General features: G+C 46.9%; 1 protein-coding gene across 6 annotated transcripts; it reads left to right on the forward strand.

The window, feature by feature from the left end:
• Positions 1-5,949: 5,949 nt before the first annotated feature.
• FOSL2 (FOS like 2, AP-1 transcription factor subunit) lies at positions 5,950-18,655 on the forward strand. Of its 6 annotated transcripts, none has more exons than XM_077282087.1 (4): positions 5,950-6,699; positions 15,514-15,771; positions 17,008-17,115; positions 17,602-18,655. In XM_077282087.1, the coding sequence occupies exons 1-4, from the start codon at positions 6,589-6,591 to the stop codon at positions 18,109-18,111; spliced, it is 987 nt and encodes a 328-aa protein (XP_077138202.1). In that variant the 5' UTR covers positions 5,950-6,588; the 3' UTR covers positions 18,112-18,655. The 6 variants fall into 6 exon arrangements, with proteins under 6 accessions (XP_077138202.1, XP_077138205.1, XP_077138206.1 ...); XM_077282090.1 differs by having other exon boundaries at positions 5,996-6,249; XM_077282091.1 differs by having other exon boundaries at positions 6,116-6,249; positions 15,517-15,771.
• Positions 18,656-23,280: the final 4,625 nt, after the last annotated feature.

Here is a 23,280-nt window from a genome sequence, read left to right on the forward strand (position 1 = left end):
TGTCAGAGATCTCCCCATAAGTACCCCCCTCGGATCTTCCAATCTGTCCCTACCACACGATTACATGAGTACCGTTCCCATAGACCACCATACACACCTGACAGATGATGGCGCTGTTACAGATATCAGGGGCTCCTCTTACAACACTATTGCACTTTTCTAAGCTGAACACTCTGAGATTAGTATCACTTAATAAAAAATCAGCTTCTAAACTACAACTCTCAGCATTCATTGGCTGCCTGGTGTACGGAGCTGCAGTGGGGGCACCACGTCCTGCAGAGTTCACTTCTTCCTCTGGGGGTGGCGGCCACGATCCCGGTTACATCAGAAATTACTGAGAACTTTTTCAGAAAGATGAAAGAACTTTTTTCTCTTTGCATCATCCAGCGCTGATCAGAGATACCGTGCACACTGCCAACAGAAATCACAGCAGCGCCTGCAAACCCGCACCGCTTATCTCCGCATAAGAAAGTCAGATTATATCTCTGAAGACACTTATGTGCAATGCGGCTCACGTGGCTGATACCATCGAGAGATAGCTGCGAGGGTGGGAGATAGACACCATTGCTGGGGGGCTGCATAGACAGCAAATATAGAACTTTAACCCAAAAGTCCATAAAGCGGCTCCATTACCCTATAGCTCTGATCTCCTGCTCCCGACCCAGCGGTGTCCTCTGACATCCATCATGGCTTTACCTGCACTGTTCTCCGACTGACATCATGGCCTGCAGGCTGATTTACAGTGGAAGGAGAACAGTCACTAACACACTGTGACGCCACTCTGCAGTCATGTTCCACGAAATTCTCTGGACATATTGTGCAATGCTCGGTAACACTCAGTACTTTTGCATTGCACAATGGATCATGTGACCAATTGCAGGTATGAGTGGCCTGTGACTTCAAAGTATAGTATATACCACATATGTACACTGCTCAAAAAATAAAGGGAACACTTAAACAACAGAATATAACTCTAAATCAAACTTCTGTGAAATCAAACTGTCCACTTAGGAAGCAACACTGATTGACAATCAATTTCACCTGCTGTTGTGCAAATGGAACAGACAACAGATGGAAATTATTGGCAATTATCAAGACACCCTCAGTAATGGAGTGGTTCTGCAGGTGGGGGCCACAGACCACATCTCAGTACCAATGCTTTCTGGCTGATGTTTTGGTCACTTTTGAATGTTGGTTGTGCTTTCACACTCGTGGTAGCATGAGACGGATTCTACAACCCACACAAGTGGCTCAGGTAGTGCAGCTCATCCAGGATGGCACATCAGTGCGAGCTGTGGCAAGAAGGTTTGCTGTGTCTGTCAGCGTAGTGTCCAGAGGCTGGAGGTGCTACCAGGAGACAGGCCAGTACACCAGGAGACATGGAGGGGGCTGTAGGAGGGCAACAACCCAGCAGCAGGACCCCTACCTCAGCCTTTGTGCAAGGAGGAACAGGAGGAGCACTGCCAGAGCCCTGCAAAATGTCCTCCAGCAGGCCACAAATGTGCATGTGTCTACACAAACGGTTAGAAAGCGACTCCATGAGGATGGTCTGAGTGCCCGACGTCCACAGATGGGGGCTGTGCTCACAGCCCAACACCGTGCAGGACGCTTGGCATTTGCCACAGAACACCAGGATTGGCAGATTTGCGACTGGCGCCCTGTGCTCTTCACAGATGAAAGCAGGTTCACACTGAGCACATGTGACAGACGTGACAGAGTCTGGAGACGCCGGGGAGAGTGATCTGCTGCCTGCAACATCCTTTAGCATGACTGGTTTGGCAGTGGGTCAGTAATGGTGTGGGGTGGCATTTCTTTGGAGGGTCGTACTGCCCTCCATGTGCTCGCCAGAGGTATCCTAACTGCCACTAGGTACCGAGATGAGATCCTCAGACCCGTTGTGAGACCATATGCTGGTGCGCTTGGCCCTGGGTTCCTCCTAATGCAGGACAATGCCAGATCTCATGTGGCTGGAGTGTGTCAGCAGTTCCTGCAAGATGAAGGCATTGAAGCTATGGACTGGCCCGCCCGTTCTCCAGACCTGAATCCGATTGAACACATCTGGGACATCACGTCTCGCACCATCCACCAATGTCATGTTGCACCACAGACTGTCCAGGAGTTGGCGGATGCTTTAGTCCAGGTCTGAGAGGAGATCCCTCAGGAGACCATCCACCGCCTCATCAGGAGCATGCCCAGGCATTGTAGGGAGGTCATACAGGCACGTGGAGGCCACACACACTACTGAGCATCATTTCCTTGTCTTGAGGCATTGCCATTGAAGATGGATCAGCCTGTAATTGGATTTTCCACTTTGATTTTGATAATCATTCCAACTCCAGACCTCCGTGGGACATTAGTTGTGATTTACATTGATCATTTTTAGGTTTTACTGTTCTCAACACATTCCACTATGTAATGAATAAAGATTTACAACTGGAATATTTCATTCAGTGATATCTAGGATGTGGGATTTTAGTGTTCCCTTTAATTTGTTGAGCAGTGTATTAAGAACATACACAAAAATGGAGAAAAGTATGTGCCCCCTACACATCTCCCTCCAGGAGCTTTTCTGACTCCCCCCCATTCTACATCCACAGACATTAATATGGAGTCGCCCGTCTGCAGATATAATTTCTCCCGCTCTTCTGGGATTTCTAAGAGATTTTGGCGTCATGTGTGAGACGTTTTGAGCATTTGTGGGGTCAGACCCTGATACTGGGAGGAGGTCGGGTTCACAGTCTCCATCATAGGATGGGGCTGAGGTCTGGGCTCAGGCCGCTCATGTTCTCCTCCTCCTCCATGTCTGTATGGGGCTCTGTGAGGCCGCTCATGTTCTCTCCTCCATGTCTGTATGGGGCTCCGTGCGGCCGCTCATGTTCTCCCTCCATGTCTGTATGGGGCTCTGTGCGGCCGCTCATGTTCCCCCCTCCATGTCTGTATGGGGCTCTGTGCGGCCGCTCATGTTCTCTCCTCCATGTCTGTATGGGGCTCTGTGCGGCCGCTCATGTTCTCCCCTCCATGTCTGTATGGGGCTCTGTGCGGCCGCTCATGTTCTCTCCTCCATGTCTGTATGGGGCTGTGCGGCCGCTCATGTTCTCCCCTCCATGTCTGTATGGGGCTCTGTGCGGCCGCTCATGTTCTCTCCTCCATGTCTGTATGGGGCTCTGTGCGGCTGCTCATGTTCTCCCCTCCATGTCTGTATGGGGCTCTGTGCGGCCGCTCATGTTCTCTCCTCCATGTCTGTATGAGGCTCTGTGCGGCCGCTCATGTTCTCTCCTCCATGTCTGTATGGGGCTCTGTGTGGCCGCTCATGTTCTCTCTCCTCCATGTCTGTATGGGGCTCTGTGCGGCCGCTCATGTTCTCCCCTCCATGTCTGTATGGGGCTCTGTGCGGCCGCTCATGTTCTCCCCTCCATGTCTGTATGGGGCTCTGTGCGGCCGCTCATGTTCTCTCCTCCATGTCTGCATGGGGCTCTGTACGGCCGCTCATGTTCTCTCCTCCATGTCTGTATGGGGCTCTGTGCGGCCGCTCATGTTCTCCCCTCCATGTCTGTTTGGGGCTCTGTGCGGCCGCTCATGTTCTCCTCTCCATGTCTGTATGGGGCTCTGTACGGCCGCTCATGTTCTCCCCTCCATGTCTGTATGGGACTCTGTGCGGCCGCTCATGTTCTCTCCTCCATGTCTGCATGGGGCTCTGTGTGGCCGCTCATGTTCTCCCCTCCATGTCTGTATGGGGCTCTGTGCAGCCGCTCATGTTCTCCCCTCTCCATGTCTGTATGGGGCTCTGTGCGGCCGCTCATGTTCTCTCCTCCATGTCTGTATGGGGCTCTGTGCGGCCGCTCATGTTCTCTCCTCCATGTCTGTATGGGGCTCTGTGCGGCCGCTCATGTTCTCCCCTCTCCATGTCTGTATGGGGCTCTGTGTGGCCGCTCATGTTCTCCCCTCCATGTCTGTATGGGGCTCTGTGCGTTCGCTCATGTTCTCCCCTCCATGTCTGTATGGGGCTCTGTGCGGCCGCTCATGTTCTCTCCTCCATGTCTGTATGGGGCTCTGTGCGGCCGCTCATGTTCTCCCCTCCATGTCTGTATGGGGCTCTGTGCGGCCGCTCATGTTCTCTCCTCCATGTCTGTATGGGGCTCTGGGCGGCCGCTCATGTTCTCTCCTCCATGTCTGTATGGGGCTCTGTGCGGCCGCTCATGTTCTCCCCTCTCCATGTCTGTATGGGGCTCTGTGCGGCCGCTCATGTTCTCTCCTCCATGTCTGTATGGGGCTCTGTGCAGCCGCTCATGTTCTCCCCTCCATGTCTGTATGGGGCTCTGTGCGGCCGCTCATGATCTCTCTCCTCCATGTCTGTATGGGGCTCTGTGCGGCCGCTCATGTTCTCTCCTCCATGTCTGTATGGGGCTCTGTGCGGCCGCTCATGTTCTCCCCTCTCCATGTCTGTATGGGGCTCTGTGCGGCCGCTCATGTTCTCTCCTCCATGTCTGTATGGGGCTCTGTGCGGCCGCTCATGTTCTCTCCTCCATGTCTGCATGGGGCTCTGTGCGGCCGCTCATGTTCTCCCCTCTCCATGTCTGTATGGACCTTGTGCACTGGGCACAGTCATGGGGGGCAGATAAGGGTCTTCCCCAAACTGTTTCCACAAAGCTGAAGCTACAATTGTCCACAGTGTCTTGTTCTGAAGATTAATATTTCCTTTACTGGAGCTGAGGGTCCGAGGCCGCCCCCTGAAAACACATAGCATTATCCTTCTCCACCATCTGTACAGGGAGCACAATGCAGTCAGGGGTAACGTCGTCCTGGAATCACAAAACCCAGACTCCTCCATCAGATGCAGATAGAGAAGTGCGATCCGTCACTGCACAGAACCCGTCTCCTCCAGAGTCCAGTGGTGGCGGCTTTACACTACTCCATCCAACGCTCGGCATTGTGCTTGGTGGTGTACGGCTGCATGCATCTGCTCGGCCATGGAGCTGTAAATTCCATCATTTTCTGCTTATTGCTTAGACTAACAGTCACTGCTGAAGTCTATCAGAGGGGGTGGGTAAGTAAGGAGGACAGCACTTACAAGATTTTTGCTAACCAATTTGCAAGCGCTGCTCTTACTTGCCGGATCACTGGATGGGGTCAACTTCAGGGTCCCTCAATAGTTGCCTCTACTTTCACTGGTCTGATCTGAGAATGCTCAGCGCACAGCCCCCTGCAAGCAGGACGCCAAGAGGCAGAGGAGCAGTGCACTCCTGAACTAGAGAACACCCCTTTAAATGAACGAAGTTGGAGCTAAAAATAAGTTTTGCTTTTGGATTTCATTAAATGGAATCTGTCAGCAGCATGATGTAGGGGCAGAGACAATAATTCCTGTGATGTGTCACTTACTGGGCTGTGTGCCTCCTCTAGCTGCTGCATTACACTGTGGATAGCTGCTGCAAAATGAGTTAACTGAGAATCTGTCAGTGGGCTAGTTATGATGGGAGAGTTAACTCTTACCTGTCAGTAACAGACAAACCCTGCAAAGAAATCCAATGGTAAAAAGGTTTTTTTTTAAAGTCCTAAATGGATTTAAAGAAAATAAATTGTCCCCAAAGATGGACACCCCCTCCAAATGCAGACACGTGATAATGGTGCAGGTCTGATCTCTTCCTCCCAATAATCCCAATCTACACAGCAGAGATAAAGCTGCAGACCTCAGATCCTACAAATACTGCACTGCTATAATAATGGCAGACTAATGATCATATTATACCCCCCTGACATCAGTGACAATGGTACAGCCCTCAGGGCCCTCCCCCTCCTTTCTGCCATCAGCTCTGCACATTGCACAGGCAGCAACAGAGGGAATCCCTGCCGGCTGACGTCACTAGAACCAAGGAAACCCGTGCACGTCAGCACACGCAAATGACCATATATGGCAACATGCGTCAATGGACGAGACCAAGCGCTCTAGAACGCGGGGGGTGGTGGGGGCAGAAGTCTCTAGTGGTCACATGCAGTAGATGTTGGTGGTGAGCAGGTGCTGGGGCAGTTGTGGAAGGTCGGGCTGTGGAGCTGGAGCTTCCTGCTGTGCACGGGGCAGTGCTGGGGGCCGTGCATGGAGCTGGACCCTCCCATTGCAGTGCTGTGGGGGAGGAGAGATGGAGCTCAGTAGATAACCCGAGTGGGTCTGAACTAATACCATTCCACTGAGTCATCCAGTGAGCGCACAGGAATAGCAGAGAGGAGCTGCCTGACTCATCAGCCCAGTCCCTGGAGGTGAGCACTGAGCCCAGGAGCAGCTCTGCACTGTTGTTACACTGTCCTCCTCCTGCTGCAGCCATGTCTGCTCACAGCCCATAGGCAGCTGCTGCTGCTGCTGCTGGAACCTCTTCTTACAAAGTTGCACTTGTTGTTCTTGTTGGGACTTTTCCTTGTGATACAATGTTGCACTGTTAGAGATAGGAGGGCTAGAACCTGTCTACACTGGACGCAGCAGCCCTGGATGTGGAGAGGTGTGGTGTCCTGTAGCCCAGTGTCAGGACAGACTCCAGCCCCACACAAGAGGGGGTGAGGCGTGTGAAGACCACCTAGAAGGGTGCTCAGAGGTGCCGGATCATGTACCAGGATTATCCAGGGAGTTTCGACAGTTCCTCCCGTGGTAGCAGCAGCTCTCCGGCTCAGCCAGACGGATACCCGGGCGGCTCCTTATCTACCTCAATCCGACAGGTGAGGATCCGACAGCGGAGCAAAGAACGCAGGTCGTGTCGTGTTTCCTGGACCTGTTTTGGCTTAGGCTGGACGGTCCGGATTTAAGATGAGTGGACCGTTTTGGGTTTGGTTTGAGTTGACCACTTCAGTTTGGGTTCATTTTGCCTCGTCTGTATCGTTATATGGGCCCTATGTTGGGTCGAGTTGCCCAGTCCTGTTTCGAGTTGTGTTGACCTGTCCTATTTTCGGTTGAGCTTGCTGGTCAACTCTAGAGTAGATATATGGGTCATATATTGGGTTGGTTTCAGTTCACCAGTCCTGTTTCAGGTTGTGTTTGCAGCTTATAATTTGGGTTGAGTTGACTTTTTTCGATTTTGGGTTGAGTTGACTTTTTTCGGTTTTGGGTTGAGTTGACCTGTTCGGTTTTGAGTTGAGTTGACCTGTTCGGTTTTGGCTTGAGTTGACCTATTCGGTTTTGGCTTGAGTTGACCTATTCGGTTTTGGCTTGAGTTGACCTATTCGGTTTTGGCTTGAGTTGACCTATTCAGTTTTGGCTTGAGTTGACCTATTCAGTTTTGGCTTGAGTTGACGTATTTGGTTTTGGCTTGAGTTGACCTATTCGGTTTTGGCTTGAGTTGACGTATTTGGTTTTGGCTTGAGTTGGCTAGTCAACACTAAAGCAGGTATGTGGATCATAAATTAGGTTGAGGTGACCCATCCGGTTTTGGGTTGTGTTGGCTAAAGCAGGTATATGGGTCATAAATTGGGTTGAGTTGACTGGTCCGGTTTTGGGCTGAGTTGGCTAGTCAACACTTAAGTAGGTATTTAGGCCATAAATTGGGTTAAGTTGAACAGTTCCAATTTTGATTGCGTTGGCCCACCTCAATACTAGATAGATTGAGTTGGTCAGTCCTGAATTTGGGTTAAATTGAAGGCTGCTTTGCATTGGTCTCCACTGCAGCTTGAAATGTTCAGCATAGATGACCATTCTTGTGTCCAATGATCTCCTGCCAGTCCACCAGTCCTAGATCTGATCTGCTGTCCTGTGTGTATATGGTAGAGTGTTGTTTATATGCACCTAGTACAGACACGAGTCTGGCCTCCTGCAGAGATACGATCAGCCCTTCAGGTGGTTCTCCAGGGTCTAGAAAGGATTGAGGTCACTGACTGAATTGTAGAAGAGTCCACATCAGACCTGTACTAGGTGGACAAGTCCTGACTTATCTTGCATAGTGTGGGAGGAGGTGCAGCCACCAGACCTACACATATAGTATATACCATTCCTCTAGAACCAGCGTGTTCTTCAGATCCAGCATCTGCGGTTGGGTTCGGTTCCATTATGAGTTGTCACTAATTAGATCCTTGATATGTAGATCTGTCGTGTGACATTGGATTTGGGGTGAGCCTGGTTCCCCATGTTGTGACCTACAGATGATTCACCAGCACTAGTGACTTGTATACCAGAGCCCATGTAGACTTAACCCCTTATGACATATAGGACATGATGGCTTCTTGAAGAACAGTAGACATGTGGGGTCACTTGTGAGATTGATTACTACTGGAGGGACATTCAGGGGTGTTGGGCCATGGTTTGCGGTAGCATTGCATGAAGGCGCTGGTTTCTTGAATCGCTGTTGACCATGGGTCGGTGATTTGAGGACATAGGACCCCTATGTCACACTTGAGGATAAGGCCCCCTTTATATCAGTATCTTGAGCAGGGCTGTAGCGATGGACGGGCTATCGGCATGTAACCCTGGTGCTCAGTACCGAGGGGTCACCAACAAGTGACTTTGACTGGGACAAGGGCGGCAAGCTGAACTTTTGATTGGCAATTGTGGTTGAAGGCATCTCAGGACACATTGAGCTCCTTATATCGCCACATCTCTTTATTCTTCGGCACATGCTCTCCCTGCGAAACCCTCTGTATGTCTTCTGTGTATTTCGGGTGTCAGGACAACCAGGGAAGATGTGAAACCACCGTGATGCCATAACCCGAACCGCATGCTAACCAGTAGAACTACACCGATGCCAGCATAGACTAATGATGATCCGAAGATATATTGGAGTTTACATGGGGCTGCTGGGCGGTTATATGGAAGGGGTCATGTCCCCGAGCGCAGCACCCGCTGTACTTTGTGTTATTGATTATAGACGCTTATACAAATAGTAAAGTTCACTCTGCAGACACACCCTGCCCACCTTGTGCCCCCGCGGGGCGAGCGCTGGTACAGGGTGTGGACGAAGTCAGGGGTCCGGACTGAAGGTCATTGTATGTAGAAGACGCCTGACAAATCCTTATGCGTTTGTCTCAAATCGGCAGCGACCCCCTAGACGAGGCTTTCTTGGTGCCGGTCCAATGGGGGAGGGCTGGCGTCTTTGTTCTGTAGTCCTATTAAGGAGGAGGAGGTTCTAGTAAATTACAGCGTTGGATCCGCCAAATGACAATACTTCGCCACTGTCCACCCCCATGAACTGGGATGCCACGGTTAACCCTGTCGCTACCACCTAACTGTCCCGGATATTAGTGACCTCCCCCATTATACCGCCACTTGCCCAGTTACCTATCATGCTCTGGATCTCTACAGCCCAAAATGTGACACTGGTTTGATACATTGTAACAAAGGGGAGTTGTCTAGGTTGGATACGATCAGGCTTGGACTGGCCCATAGGGTAACGGGCGAATCCCCCGGTGGGCCCTTGTGCACATCTGGGCCCCAGCCCTACAGTACTTGATTCGCAGCATCTCATCATTCATTACCCAAACTACCCATTTTATTATTATATAGAGATAGAGGTAAATTTGTGAACGAGGGCAGTGTAATATTTGTATGCAGCTGTAAAGTGGGACCCCACAGTCAATGTCACTGGTGGGCCCTTGGCATCCCAGTCTGACACTGGATACAATTCTAGCAAACACTCAGCTGGGAGGAATTAGTTCTGTACAGGAATTCAGTCTAGGGGTCTGAAATAAGAATGAATGTTTCCACTCACTGACAGCAAGCAAGAAATAATGACTTGAAATCCAAAATATATTGGAAGGTTTTATAACTCGGAAACCCCTTTAATTGCAGTGAGTTAATGGCCACCAAGGCCTCGATTGGGGCAACTTGTCGGAACACGCCCTGCATCTCATTAGGCATGGAAATGTATCTAATCAGGAATTGTAACATTCATACAGATAATTAGTTCTGCCAACTGGTACAAATCTTACCGGAAAGGGTAGAGGTTGGCGCCTGGGCCCAGGCTGCTGCTCATGGCGGTAAGGTCACTGCTGCCCTCTACTGGTCACAGGTGCTCAGTGCTATCATATAGGACATAGTCGTTGGTAGCATGGAAAGTCAACATGGCAGCGCCCATGGATTACTTGGCGATTAACCTTTTTGATAAGCTTCATAATTTTATGCTCATGACCTCATTAGATAACGAGACCAATGTAGAGATAAGGCCAAGGAAAACAGGACAGGCCTATAAATGGTTTACCACCATCCAAGCCTGCAATGGGGCTTGCTATAAAGAACCAGGGCCCATCACGACCCGGCGGCCATTCCTTGTACAATGTCAGATCTCCATAATACAAAAATTCAGTTCTATATTTGAGGATCAGATTATTTTTCCTTGGAAAGCTGGGTGGCATCAAATATGGGCACCTTTGTATGGATTATCATCCACATTTCCTACATAGGCCTGAGTCTGTTATTATGGCATGGAAACTGGTCAGATTTTGCCCTTCTGTCCTCTAGGAAAGCTGAGTGGCAGCCCTGAAGAAGTGAAGGCAGCATAGTATTACCGATGCCGGATTATTGGACGTATTTTGGATTATTATAGCCTATTTCCAGTCCATATGCCGGAGTATCGGATGCCTTGTAGATTGGAAGGTGCCTGAGACCTGGGGACTTCTGACCCCCTTTCTCCTCGGCTGGGCGTATTCCTGGGCTGAGCGGCCCTGTTGTGTCAGCAGAGTAATGGGAAGGAATTTGGCAATGGACATGGACACACCCAAAGAAGGAATAGCTGAGAAGTTAACCCTGTCTTATGAGTGAAGCTGAATGCAGTCTATTGTTCTCTGTTATCAGCCAGTACAACCTGAGCACCTATACAGCTCCATCAGAGGTTCTCACCCAGCTTTCCCAGACTCCTGAATAATGAGCTTAGTTATATAAAAGTTCAGGCCAAAAGGCTGGAGACTGGGAAAGCTGGGTGAGTTATAGAGAGTAGGGTCACCCAGCTTTCCCAATAGCAGATAGGGCTAAGATATAGTTAAATGTCATTTTTAGTGGACTTGGAGATGTTTTTCATTAATAGGGAGAGTCCACTGTAAATCCCTACCTGTTCTTCCCGGAGAGGGGATCAGCGCGGCCACGTGTCTGCCCTCAGCGCCTTTATTTCGGCAGCGTCTGAGTATGTGCAGTATTTCCTGTTTGTTCTGAACGATTGCCCAACCGAGCCTGGAGCGCCGGTCCCCCGACCTCTTGTGGTTTGTCCGGAGATCCACGACCGTCTCCCTCTGTCTGGACCAGGGGCCGGTGTGGCCACACTAATCCGGTGATATCCATAGCGCCACGACAGAGGAATCACATTCATAAAGATCAGTTTATCGACCAGCAAATAAAAATGTCGCCAAATGAGACCAATTAATGGTCCGTAATCATGACCTGTTCGTTCTATCGTTCGTAGAAAATAAGCTGAGGATTTGTTGCAGTGTATCACTCTGGACTCTGGTGTGACACATCGCTCTACTTGCACTGATGCATTAAAACCAAAGAAATGAGCCGGACTATAAGCTGGTATAGGTGTGTTGTGTAAGAGCACGTTCACACTGTGGCCACTTCACAGACAAAACCCAGGAAAAAAGCACAAAACGAGCGTCTACCCTACAGCAAATAAGGAAGTAAATGGTAATAGTGCATGTAAATAACAGAGGGGACTTGGTTATCGCTATTTTGATCAAAAAGCATAAAAGCCATCCCACCGCGCCAAGGTGAACCCACCGCAACAAGGTGAACCCACCGCGGCAAGGTGAACCCACCGCAACAAGGTGAACCCACCGCGGCAAAGTGAACCCACCGCGGCAAGGTGAACCCACTGCGACAAGGTGAACCCACCGTGGCAAGATGAATGTACCCACCGCAGCAAGGTGAACCTACCGCAACAAGGTGAACCCACCGCGGCAAGGTGAACCCACCGCAACAAGGTGAACCCACCGTGGCAAAATGAATTAACCCACCGCGGCAAGGTGAACCCACCGCGACAAGGTGAACCCACCGTGGCAAGGTGAACCCACCGTGGCAAGATGAATGAACCCACCGCAGCAAGGTGAACCTACCGCAACAAGGTGAACCCACCATGGCAAGATGAATGAACCCACCGGGACAAGGTGAACCCACCGTGGCAAGATGAATGAACCCACCGCGGCAAGGTGAACCCACCACAACAAGGTGAACCCACTGCGATGTGGCCTCCTTTTCTGAGCTAGGTATTCTCTCTGTACAGCTCCCCATAGTCTCAGTCGGGGCCCTGTCCTGTTCTGCTCTTATTCACATTGAAGTTATTTGACACATGGTTTCATTACTAGAGACTGATTACGACAAGATTCACCTTGTCCTGGTGGGATTTTTTTAATACTTTTTTTGATCAAAATAGCGTTAATGAAGACCCCCAGGGTTATTTCCATGTTACTATTTACTGTAGGGTATTTGTTTAGTTTTTTTTTCTTTCTTAAGTTTTCCACTGATTCAATGTACCAAACTGTCAGAACATGGCACATTTGTAACAAACCCTCAGCTGTGAGTAATAGTAAGTCTATACCATAGTTTCTGCCAATTTTGAAAATACTATGACTTTCCCCAAGTCATGAACTAAGAAATGAGATTGGATGCGGGTGACGGCTGCCCGGCGGGCGATGCGGTAGTCATGAGGAGCCCGGGGCCTCGTGCCGCCATTGTGCCACTGGATCGTCTCAGGATTTGGAGCCTGTTCTTCCCTGCAGTCCTGCCTGGACTCGGTTACATTTCCTGCTCATCATCACATGTTCTCACCAAATCTCTTAAATTCCTTTTCACTCCCTGGAGTTTATTTTATTTTTTTCTATTTATTGCAAAATTCTCCATCCCCCAAAAGGCAGGTGATTGCAGAATGGCCAGATTTCTCCAGAGTGCCTCCAGGAGAGGAGGGGAAGGATTGCCGGAGGCTTGTGAAATACTTCACACTTCAAAGGAGACTTTCCCAGAAATGGGAGAGTTCCCAGCCTCCTCCATGTGGAATCTTGTGGGCTGCTGCCCCCTAGAGGTCACCGCCGGCGGCTTCCTGAGATTGTGTCAAGGGGGGAAATCATGTAGCTGATTCCAGTAACCGGAGGGGGATGTGTGGGAGACTCCGGGATGGGAAAGAGGACGAATTGCTACTTTGTTTTTTGGCCGCCTCCATTCTCCTCTGTACAATCAATGGCCAGGAATGTTTGATCACTGAGTCACAGGATCTGGGTTACATCATCGCCGGCATCAATGAGCGGGAAAGGGTTCAACATTTTAGGGAAGATGCAACATTTTGAAATAGCAGAGACTTCTTTGGGGGAAAAATGAGATTTGGGGGACTTGGAAAGGTCATGGGGTAAGACAAGGGTGTGCGGGGGATAGAGGCCGATGAGAGGTTGGCCATTGTGCCCTTTCTGGTGGGCATAGGAGGGGGCAACAAGTCCCGGGGTTCTGCCCCAAGATGGTGGTGTGGACCGGTGGCAACACAAGGGCTCATGATGATTCTTTATAGGGGTGCACTCCGAGCTGTGGTTTCAGGGGGCAAGTTGTAAGTGCAGGGGAAGTGCAAACAAGCCGCATTACCTTGGCCAGGGGGTAACATAGGGCCAGGGAAAAGGGGCTAAACTAAGGCTCTGACTACGGCAATGCACGCTGGGACAAAAGTCACGTTCGTAAGCCCACTATAGTGCGGTGAGTGGCAGAGCTGGGGGAATAGACAGCACAAGGAGGACATAAGCGGGGGTGGGGTTTGAGAAAGTTTTCATGCAAATGAGTCGGGAGTCGGGACCCTTTCAACCAATCAGATGTAGTGATGGGGTTTAGACCCTCTCAGCTGCACACACTCCGGGATCGGTGGATTGGGTGGGGATCATGTGGGTGTAATGGGGGCACACACCTCCAGTAAACCCTCCCCCAGGACAGTTGCATCTCTTAACTCTTCTCATTATAAATGCCCTTACATAAAAAAAAAAAACATTCTCAACAAAAGTTCATTATTATTATTTTTTTTAGCTCTGTTCTTTGTCTCTGGGTAGGGAAGGGTTAAGTGTCCTAGCCCTGGGAGTGACTGGGACCACACCTGGGCATTAAGTAAATGGAGCTGTGTTTAAAAAAAAAAGAAAAAAAAAAGGGAAGGAGAAGAGGGGGAAGTTGGTTTTACAGTGGAGGCGATTATGCAATTGAGATTTCCTGCCTCTCCCTCCCGAGCTGCCGCCGTTCTGCCTGGACAAGGAAGTTTCCACCGAGCAGGATGAGCCCGGAGTGACTGACAGCCTGCGGTAACTATGGCGTGTGTCATGTATGAGCCCTCCGCGGCGGCTGTATGAACGGCAGGTGCGACTGCCCCTCGGGGAGCCAGATTATTGGTTAGGGGTGCAGTCCTGCTGATTTTGGGGTCCCGGAGATATTTCACTAGTGGTGGGGGTCCTTTAAACAATTGCACAACAAAGTCCCTGGCAGAGGATAGCTGTGACCTGACGAGTACGGGCTCTGTCCCGGGGGACACTTGCACCTGTTGCTCTTCCCATTCATTCACCCCCTACTTAAGATTTGTCTGTTTTGAGACTGCATCTGAAAGGGTTAAGGGCTCAGGTGTCGGCGTTAATCTGGCGTTGGCCGGGGCAGATGCTTTCCGCCCGGTGGTGATCTAGCCGGCGGCGGATCCTTGTTTTCTCGCTGAGCCAGGGTGTTGTTCGCACAATGTACCTTCATTCTCAGCCAGGTGCGGAGGAAACTGTGACCTCATTCCAGAAAGTTCTCTAATGTGGTCGGTGTCTAGACGGAAAGGACAGCGACTCGCCAGCGTCTTGTCTCCTTCACCGAACGTTACCGCGTTATGTCACCTTCAGCCTATGTGGATGAACTGCATGTACCATGGTGCCCACCATGACTCCATGGGATGAGAAATATACCGTGCATGAAGGTTGTGGGACCCAGTACGTGATCTGAAGATCATTATGTCCTTTACCGGCATAAAAGGGATGGCCTTTAAAAGACAGACTTAGTCCTCCCTATACCTTTAGGAGTCAGAACTACGCACTGATGGCAGATCCAATGAGTGTTGCCTCTGGGCTCCCGCGTCGGGGGGCCTTGCCTCTGGGTTCCCGCGTCGGGGGGCCCTGCCTCTAGGTTCCAGTGTCGGGGGGCCTTGCCTCTAGGTTCCAGTGTCGGGGGGCCTTGTCTCTGGGCTCCCGCGTCGGGGGGCCTTGCCTCTAGGTTCCAGTGTCAGGGGGCCTTGCCTCTAGGTTCCAGTGTCGGGGGGCCTTGTCTCTGGGCTCCCGCGTCGGGGGGCCTTGTCTCTGGGCTCCCGCGTCAGGGGGCCTTGCCTCTAGGTTCCAGTGTCGGGGGGCCTTGTCTCTGGGCTCCCGCGTCGGGCATTACACTCTTAATGTATTAGTAGAAGGTGACTATTGAGACAGTTCTGCGCCATATTGCAGATGAATGGAAAATTTATACATATATTAGAGATATATATATATATATATATATATATATATATATATTTTTTTTTTTTTTTTTTTTCTTCAAACTAGAGCTTAAATTATATTTTGACCAATCTTTTCTTTCTTTTTTTTTTTAAGCAGAAATATCGGAACGACATGCCAGGATCCAGCAGTGCCTTTATTCCCACCATCAACGCCATCACCACCAGTCAGGACTTACAGTGGATGGTCCAACCAACTGTGATCACCTCTATGTCCAATCCCTATGGCAGAGCACATCCGTATGGGCATCCAGTACCGAACCACCCGTCACTAGGTGGGCATGCAGCCCTACAACGACCAGGAGTCATCAAAAGCATTGGTACCACCGCTGGCCGGAGAAGAAGAGATGAGCAGGTATAGGACGGCAGCAAGGAGTCAACCTGTCCCCTTTCAACTGCTTTGATTGTATTTAAAATATTTCTGGTATTTTAATTGCTACATTAAAATTACAAATACATCATCTATGTCATCATTAGTCATAATAATAGCTAATCATGATACCATACCATGCAATGTTCCACCACCCCCGAAACCTGCGTTGTGTAAGTCTCAAAATCCAATGTACTGACATAGTGTTTGGGTTTTTTTTTTTAGAGGAAAGGACTGACTACTGATAGGAAGACATTTTCAATAACCATTTAGTCTTTTAATACTGCCCCTATGTGCAGGAATTTATATTCCTGCCTCCTATGTACAAGAATATAACTGCTATAATACTGCTCCTATGTACAAGAATGTAACTACTATAATACTGCTCCTATGTGCTAGAATATAACTACTATAATACTGGCCCTATGTACAGGAATATAACTACTATAATACTGCCCCTATGTACAAGAATATAACTACTATAATACTGCCCCTATGTACAAGAATATAACTACTATAATACTGCCCCTATGTACAAGAATATAACTACTATAATACTGCCCCTATGTACAAGAATATAACTACTATAATACTGCTCCTATGTACAAGAATATAACTACTATAATACTGCTCCTATGTACAAGAATATAACTACTATAATACTGCTCCTATGTACAAGAATATAACTACTATAATACTGCTCCTATGTACAAGAATATAACTACTATAATACTGCTCCTATGTACAAGAATATAACTACTATAATACTGCTCCTATGTACAAGAATATAACTACTATAATACTGCCCCTATGTACAAGAATATAACTACTATAATACTGTCCCCTATATACAGGAATATAACTACTATAATACTGTCCCCTATATACAGGAATATAACTACTATAATACTTCCCCAGTTGTATTATTCAGAGGCCATATTGCTCCCTTCATTTTTGCTCCCAGCTTCTACAGTACAAATCCTGTTTCCTTTTGTCGTCAGAACTTTCAGGATTACAATTGAATAGCAAATTGTGAAATGTTTTTGTTCTAACCACAGAGCTTCTCCGCTCTCCTTCTTGTTGGCTCGCAGACTCCTTACACTTGCTCAATTCCATGACACCACAGCTTCCTACAGAGCCAACGGCCTTTTACATTTTGTGGGTTTTGTGTTGACCGCAATGTGCTGCCTGTTTTAAATTTTTTTATTTCTTTATCCGCAGCTGTCACCCGAAGAAGAGGAAAAACGAAGGGTTCGGAGAGAAAGGAACAAACTGGCCGCAGCAAAGTGTCGCAACAGGAGACGAGAGTTAACGGACAAACTCCAGGCTGTACGTAACCAATCTGTTTCCTTCATTTCTGCTGACTGAAGTTCTGTAATTGGGCGTAAGAGTTCCCGATTTCATCATCATACTGTATAATTACAATATTATTGTGTCATTCTCCTACATATCTAAGCCAGGGGTCAGGGAGTGCTATTTACTTGCATTTTTTTTAGATTACATCAAGAACAAAAAATGCCCCAATGATGCTAGAACAGAGGAGTGGTGGACCTTTCCTAAGTGTTCCTTCAGCTCTCATGTTTCTCTGATTGTCAGGGTATGGAGCTGTGGTTTAACAATTTTAGTTTTTTTGGCACCACATCATGTCCCCATGTCTGTTTAGACGGTTGAATTTTTCCATATGACCTGTTCACGATGTACATGACTTTAGTTTGACAGCCGAACCATCATCCGCTTGGAAAATAAAAATGCCCTTGTTAAATTTGGTTTTATCGGTGCCTTTTTAAATTTAAATCTCCCTATTTTTGCTTTCAGGAAACAGAAAAACTGGAACAAGAAAAATCTGGCCTTCAGAAAGAGATAGCCGAACTGCAAAAGGAGAAGGACAAACTGGAGTTCATGTTGGTTGCCCACTCACCCATGTGTAAAATACAAGTTGAGGATCGGATCAACCCCACTCACAATGCTCATGTTGCCCGTTCCATGATGGGAAGCCGAGTGGTTGTTAAACAAGAACCCATTGATGAGGACGTCGGGTCGTCCTCCGTTGCCCCCACTGACAAAATCCAGAGGTCTGTGATTAAACCAATCAGCATTGGTGGAAACTTCTTCAACGAGGAACCTCTCAACACACCCGTTGTGATGTCTTCAACACCTCCGAGCACTCCGAGCGCCCCTAACCTCGTCTTCACCTACCCAAGCGTGTTAGATCAGGATTCGTCAACTTCTCCTTCTGAGTCTTGCTCTAAGGCTCATCGTCGGAGCAGCAGCAGTGGGGACCAATCTTCTGATTCCTTGAACTCCCCAACCCTGCTGGCCTTGTAACGACTGCTACTAAGGAGTGACTTGAGCTTACATATCAGGAGATGTCTATGAGGGTAGATAGCTGGTGGCAGGCGCTTCCCGACTAAGGACATGGTGTGTGACGTTGAATTCTCATAACTGGATCTTACACTTCAGACGCTTCATTGTAGCTTTGACTTTCTTGGGTTCTTGGAAGAGGCTGCATACAAGCACAAGTTCAATCTCCATTGTGTCGAATCCCGGATGGGCCCAGACCAGGGGTTAAATTATTTCCAGCCTCCTGGTTCCCAGGACATTTCATCCAATACGAATGGTTGATGATTACTGTCTTTACCCCACCGCCTCCTTTCCTCCTTCCACCAACACCCCTTCTTTATTCTGGGCACTTTAAGGGTTTATCTATTTAAGCAAATTGGTCTTCACTGGATGAAGGTACAGAAATGTTTTTGTCTTGGATTTTTTTTTTTTTGCTTTTTTTGTTGAAGTTGTTCCAAGGCCTTTTTGATGTAACTGAGAAAATAAAATAATAACAAAAATTAAGGAACAAAACAGCCATGGAAAATTGTTGGTTGCACCCAGTCATTATCGGAGAAGACGGCGTTACCAGCAGATATTAAACACCACGCCAAAGACAGTTCCCCGGGACGCTCTGTTCTGGTAAACCATGGGAAATTGCTTGGATAATAAGGATTTGGCAGCGAGTGATCTATAAAAATGGTCTAAAAAACTTGGCAATACAACAAGCCCTTGTGCCTTCGAAATGAGCAAGTTCTTCTTTGTCAGAACGGTGCACAGCTAACGCTCTGTTTTGGGATTTCTATTATCATTTTTGTATATGTGCAGTTTGAATGGTTGTAACGTATGACGTGTCGCCGTGTGACTTCTCCTCCCTTGAGGACCATCTTTAATATTGTGTAAAATTGTCGTTGGAATTTGTAATCTTCCCACACCGGCGTAGTGGGTGTACGGTCACACCCAGGCTATGTGCCTCTCATCGACGCCAGTAGTGTAAAGGGCATGTGGTCGGTGTGGGTGGTGGTTGGTTACAGATTTTGCACTGGGGTCCTGGAGCTTCAAGTTACGCCTCTGTTCGCACAAAGTAACTAAAAAAATAAAAAACACGGCAGCATTCCCGGGTCACAGCATCTCTCCTCAAAACCCTTTTTGTACATATTTATTTACCTAATTAATAGGTAAAGATCGATCATGGTTCCTGGAAAAAAAAAAAAAGGGAATTTTCCCAGTAATCCTCTGTTGCCTTGGTTCATAGCCACCATGACTCAAAGGAGTTGTTCAGGAATAGAAAAACATGGCTGCTTTGTTCCAAAACCAGCGCTATAGGTTTTGTTTTGTATTACAGCTCGGCTCCATTCACTTCTATAGACCTGAGCTGCGATACCAGACGGGACTGTTGTGGCACCGTTAATGAAAGCAGTCCCCCTTTTACAACACCCCGGAAATGTTTACAGTAGGTAGTTGTGTTTTTAGTGCCCACGCACCCCTCTTCCTACATTCCTCGGTGGGAGATATTTTCTGTATTTTTTTTTTTTTATAAATGGAGTTCATGCCCTCCGCAGTATGGTATGTGTTCTTGTATAGGTGAATAGAAACCTGATAGCGGGGGGAGTCTCAGTATTTTGTGGTGCGTATTTAGGTTGAAGCTGCTGGCGACCATGATAGATTTTTTTTTTATTTCCCTTGTTATAGGCCTGCTGACAAGATTTTAGTAATTGTTGCTGTTTTCATTATGTCCGATTCTGGCAGTAAGGCACATGAGGCCTACATGGTTGCCATAGAAACACAGCCTGGCAGCAGTAGAGGCCTGGTCTATACCACAAGTCATTCCTATATATCTGTATGCACATTTTCCCCGTCTAGTCCATACAATAGCCTGATTCAGACGCTAACCGGCATATTATGGTGCCAGCTGAAGAAAACGTCTAATTTAGTCAGAGATTTTGGGGCCATAAAATAATATATCCACATAACAAGACTGAGGAAAAGGCGGCCTTGTTGCCGATGGCAACTGGCGTTCGCTTGCTTTATTTTTTAATGGCACCGAGAAAGGGAAACTGAACGTTGCACAAAATTTGTGAAATACCTGACATAGTGCGGGTTATAAAAACAAATGGCGTCCATTGGCGAAACAGCCATTAAAAAAAATAAGTAAATACATATATTTTGCATAAATTTGAGGACAGAATCTCTCCTAATCTATTTATTTCTATTTTATGACTATAAATAAATTATATTCTATTTTTCAGATTTCTCTGTGTATTAAATATGACCGTACCTAGGTACTGAAATCCCTGCCTGCATCAGCCAACAACGCCATTGAGCGGCGGCAGCCATTTTGTGCCCTGCGCCTTAAAATGGCTGAAAATATTGTACATTCTAGTTCCTGTTCTGCCAACTTGTTTCACACCTGCTGCCTCCATTTTGCGCCTAGGTGAAGGGTGTGTTTTATATAATCCGCAAGATTATAATCAATTTATAAAAAAAAAATAGCCATACATTTTTGGTGTAATTAGTGGATTTTGCGCGTGTACCATCTTTATTACAATTTTGCCAAATGACTGCGAGCTCCAAGCTGGGCCTAACGTCTTAATCTACATCCATTTACTATGAATATTTTTTTACTTGACCGAAAAGTTGAGATTCACCGGGAAAAAAAAAATTTTTTCTAAATCAGGTGAATTTTAATATATTTTACCATTTTGTTATAAAACTACTTGGGGTCAAAAACACTACATTTTTGGGACTAAAAGTTTTATTATTTGTAAAAGACATAATCTAGATTTTTATTTTTTTAACATCTTTAGCATCCATTGGAGATCCAACAATTGTTTAGTAACCATCGTCTGCTGCATTTTAACTAAATGGAATCGATCTGGCATAAAAGCAGAACTGACGCGCCCGCCCCATCTCCTCCCATTTTCTGTTGAAATGTTTTATGTTTTTTTTCATTCTCGTCCTTCCTGATTTTTCCATATTAAGAAATCTGACTTGCCTGGATCCCCTGTATTCTTGCCACTTCCTCCTCTTCCCTCCATTACTCCATAAAGTAACACATAAAACAAACAACAAATGCAAAAATAAATATGAATATCTACTTTGCGTTGCAGGCCGGCAGCCATGTTGCACACTATTCATTACTCACCTGTGCAAAAAAATTTTTTTAAAGTGTACATATATATATATATATATATATATATATATATATATATATATATATATATATATATATATATATATATTCATTGTTTGGGAGCCTTTTCATTGTAATATGTCTTATTTATTTAAAAATGTTTACAAGTTTGGGATTTTTCTGTCTATTGTCAATGAGCATTATAAAAAAAGAAAAAAAATTACACCAGGGTTCATATTGCAGCCAGGAATATGTCGTATTATGTGGGCAATATGAACTTTAAGGGGATATGTCGCCAAATCAAAAATGACTAGTTTTTGCTTTTATTTTATTCCCATTGCTCATCTGAGTTTGTTCTTGTATTTTTATTTATTTTAAATCCGCCAAACGGTTACATAGATATGGGTCTTTTTATTTTGTGCTTTTTTTTAATGGTCTTTCATAGGGGTCTGGCTTACATCTTGAGCCACGCCCCTTTGGAAAGACCAACGTTAACGCTAAAAAATAAAAAAAAAGTAATAAAAAATAAATTTAAAAAAGCCAGTATCTCTGTATTTGTATGGTAAATTTAAAAATAAACAAAAAAGTGGAACATTCCGGGAAGAAACGGAAACAAAATAAGAGCAAAAAATTGCCTGCTTTTTCCAAAGTGACAAGTCCCCTTTAAGGGCTGTTTCGTATGGGTTTTTTTGTTTTTTTTCCAAAAGGACCAACTGATCTAGGAATTTTTTCAGGTGACCTAATTTGGCAGTGCCTCTTAAAGGGGTTGTACAGAATTATAAAAACATCACTACTGTCTTTGAAAAAGCAGCGCCACTCCTCTACACTGGTTGTGGGTAGTATTGCAGGTCGCAATCTTCACTTTACTGGGTTTTTAATTATGGTTAATTATGAACAATCCCATTAAGTGCCATACAATCCAGTTTTGATACATGATCACCATTGTATGCTCATGAGATTACTGAGGCATCAAGTTCCTGATGTCTCCTGCACTAAGACTATCTACTGGTCACCATGAGCGGGTCCAGTCCATGATGGCAGACCTCAGCCCCCCTGCCTTGCACACTGGCAGGAAGGTGATTCCTTTTAATAAAAGTCTTTGGCAAGTGACAACCATTTTTGTGAGACAGAAATGTGCTCAGAGCAGTTGTTACCTGCATAAAATGTATTCCTCACTAGAGGGCGACAATGAGTACAGGAGAAAGCTCCTCCCACCCAAGATATCCGATAATGGGAATGAGATTCTGATAAATTAAAGGGATTTTATGGAACAAAATGTATATTATGTAGCCGAGGACTATTTTCTGCATGTCCGGTATCCATATCCGCCCGGGTTGGACCTGCCCTCTAAATCACGACTGCCAATGTGCGCTTCTATCACTACAATAGCCTGTTAGGTTTGAAAAGTGTAAATTCAGATCTATAGGAACTGATTGGTGTGACTACTGCCGGGCGGCCATGACGCCTCTACCGGACCCACATAGAGATTTTTGGGGGGTGGTAGAGCAATGATTTGTGTCCTTGTGAGATGCGGTTGGTTGGCATTTTAATGGTGGCTTCATAGAATACAATGTGTGTACAGTCGTTTAGAGTACTTTTGTGTGTTTTTTTCGCCATATTGGATAAAAGCCTTCGACATTCCTAGGCGGGGTGTCGCGCCATAGCGAGCGCGCTGCAGGTCAGTGTGTGCGCCTCAGACCATGTATAGAGCTCTCGTCCAATGAAATGCCAGCTTTTTGTGTATATCTATTTTTATACCTAGATGTTGGATGACGCCCGTAGTGCTGCCCCCTAGAGGCCTGAGCTGTGTACATGGAGCCTTTGTCTTATCTCTTGTACCCGCCCCTTTTCTCCTGGATCGGAGGAGGGCGGAGCCTCCCGTTTCCCGCGAGCTGATGATCTGTAGTACTTTAATTCGATGGATTGTGTAGGTTCGGTCACTGCTTGCAGTTTTGCAGATATTTTTTTTTCTCTTTTATTTATCAGATGTTAAAAATAATAAAATTGTTGTATTTTGAAAAAAAATATAAATTGTCGTTGTC

This window comes from Ranitomeya variabilis, chromosome 2 (genome assembly GCF_051348905.1).
Source record: "Ranitomeya variabilis isolate aRanVar5 chromosome 2, aRanVar5.hap1, whole genome shotgun sequence".
NCBI lineage: Eukaryota > Metazoa > Chordata > Amphibia > Anura > Dendrobatidae > Ranitomeya > Ranitomeya variabilis.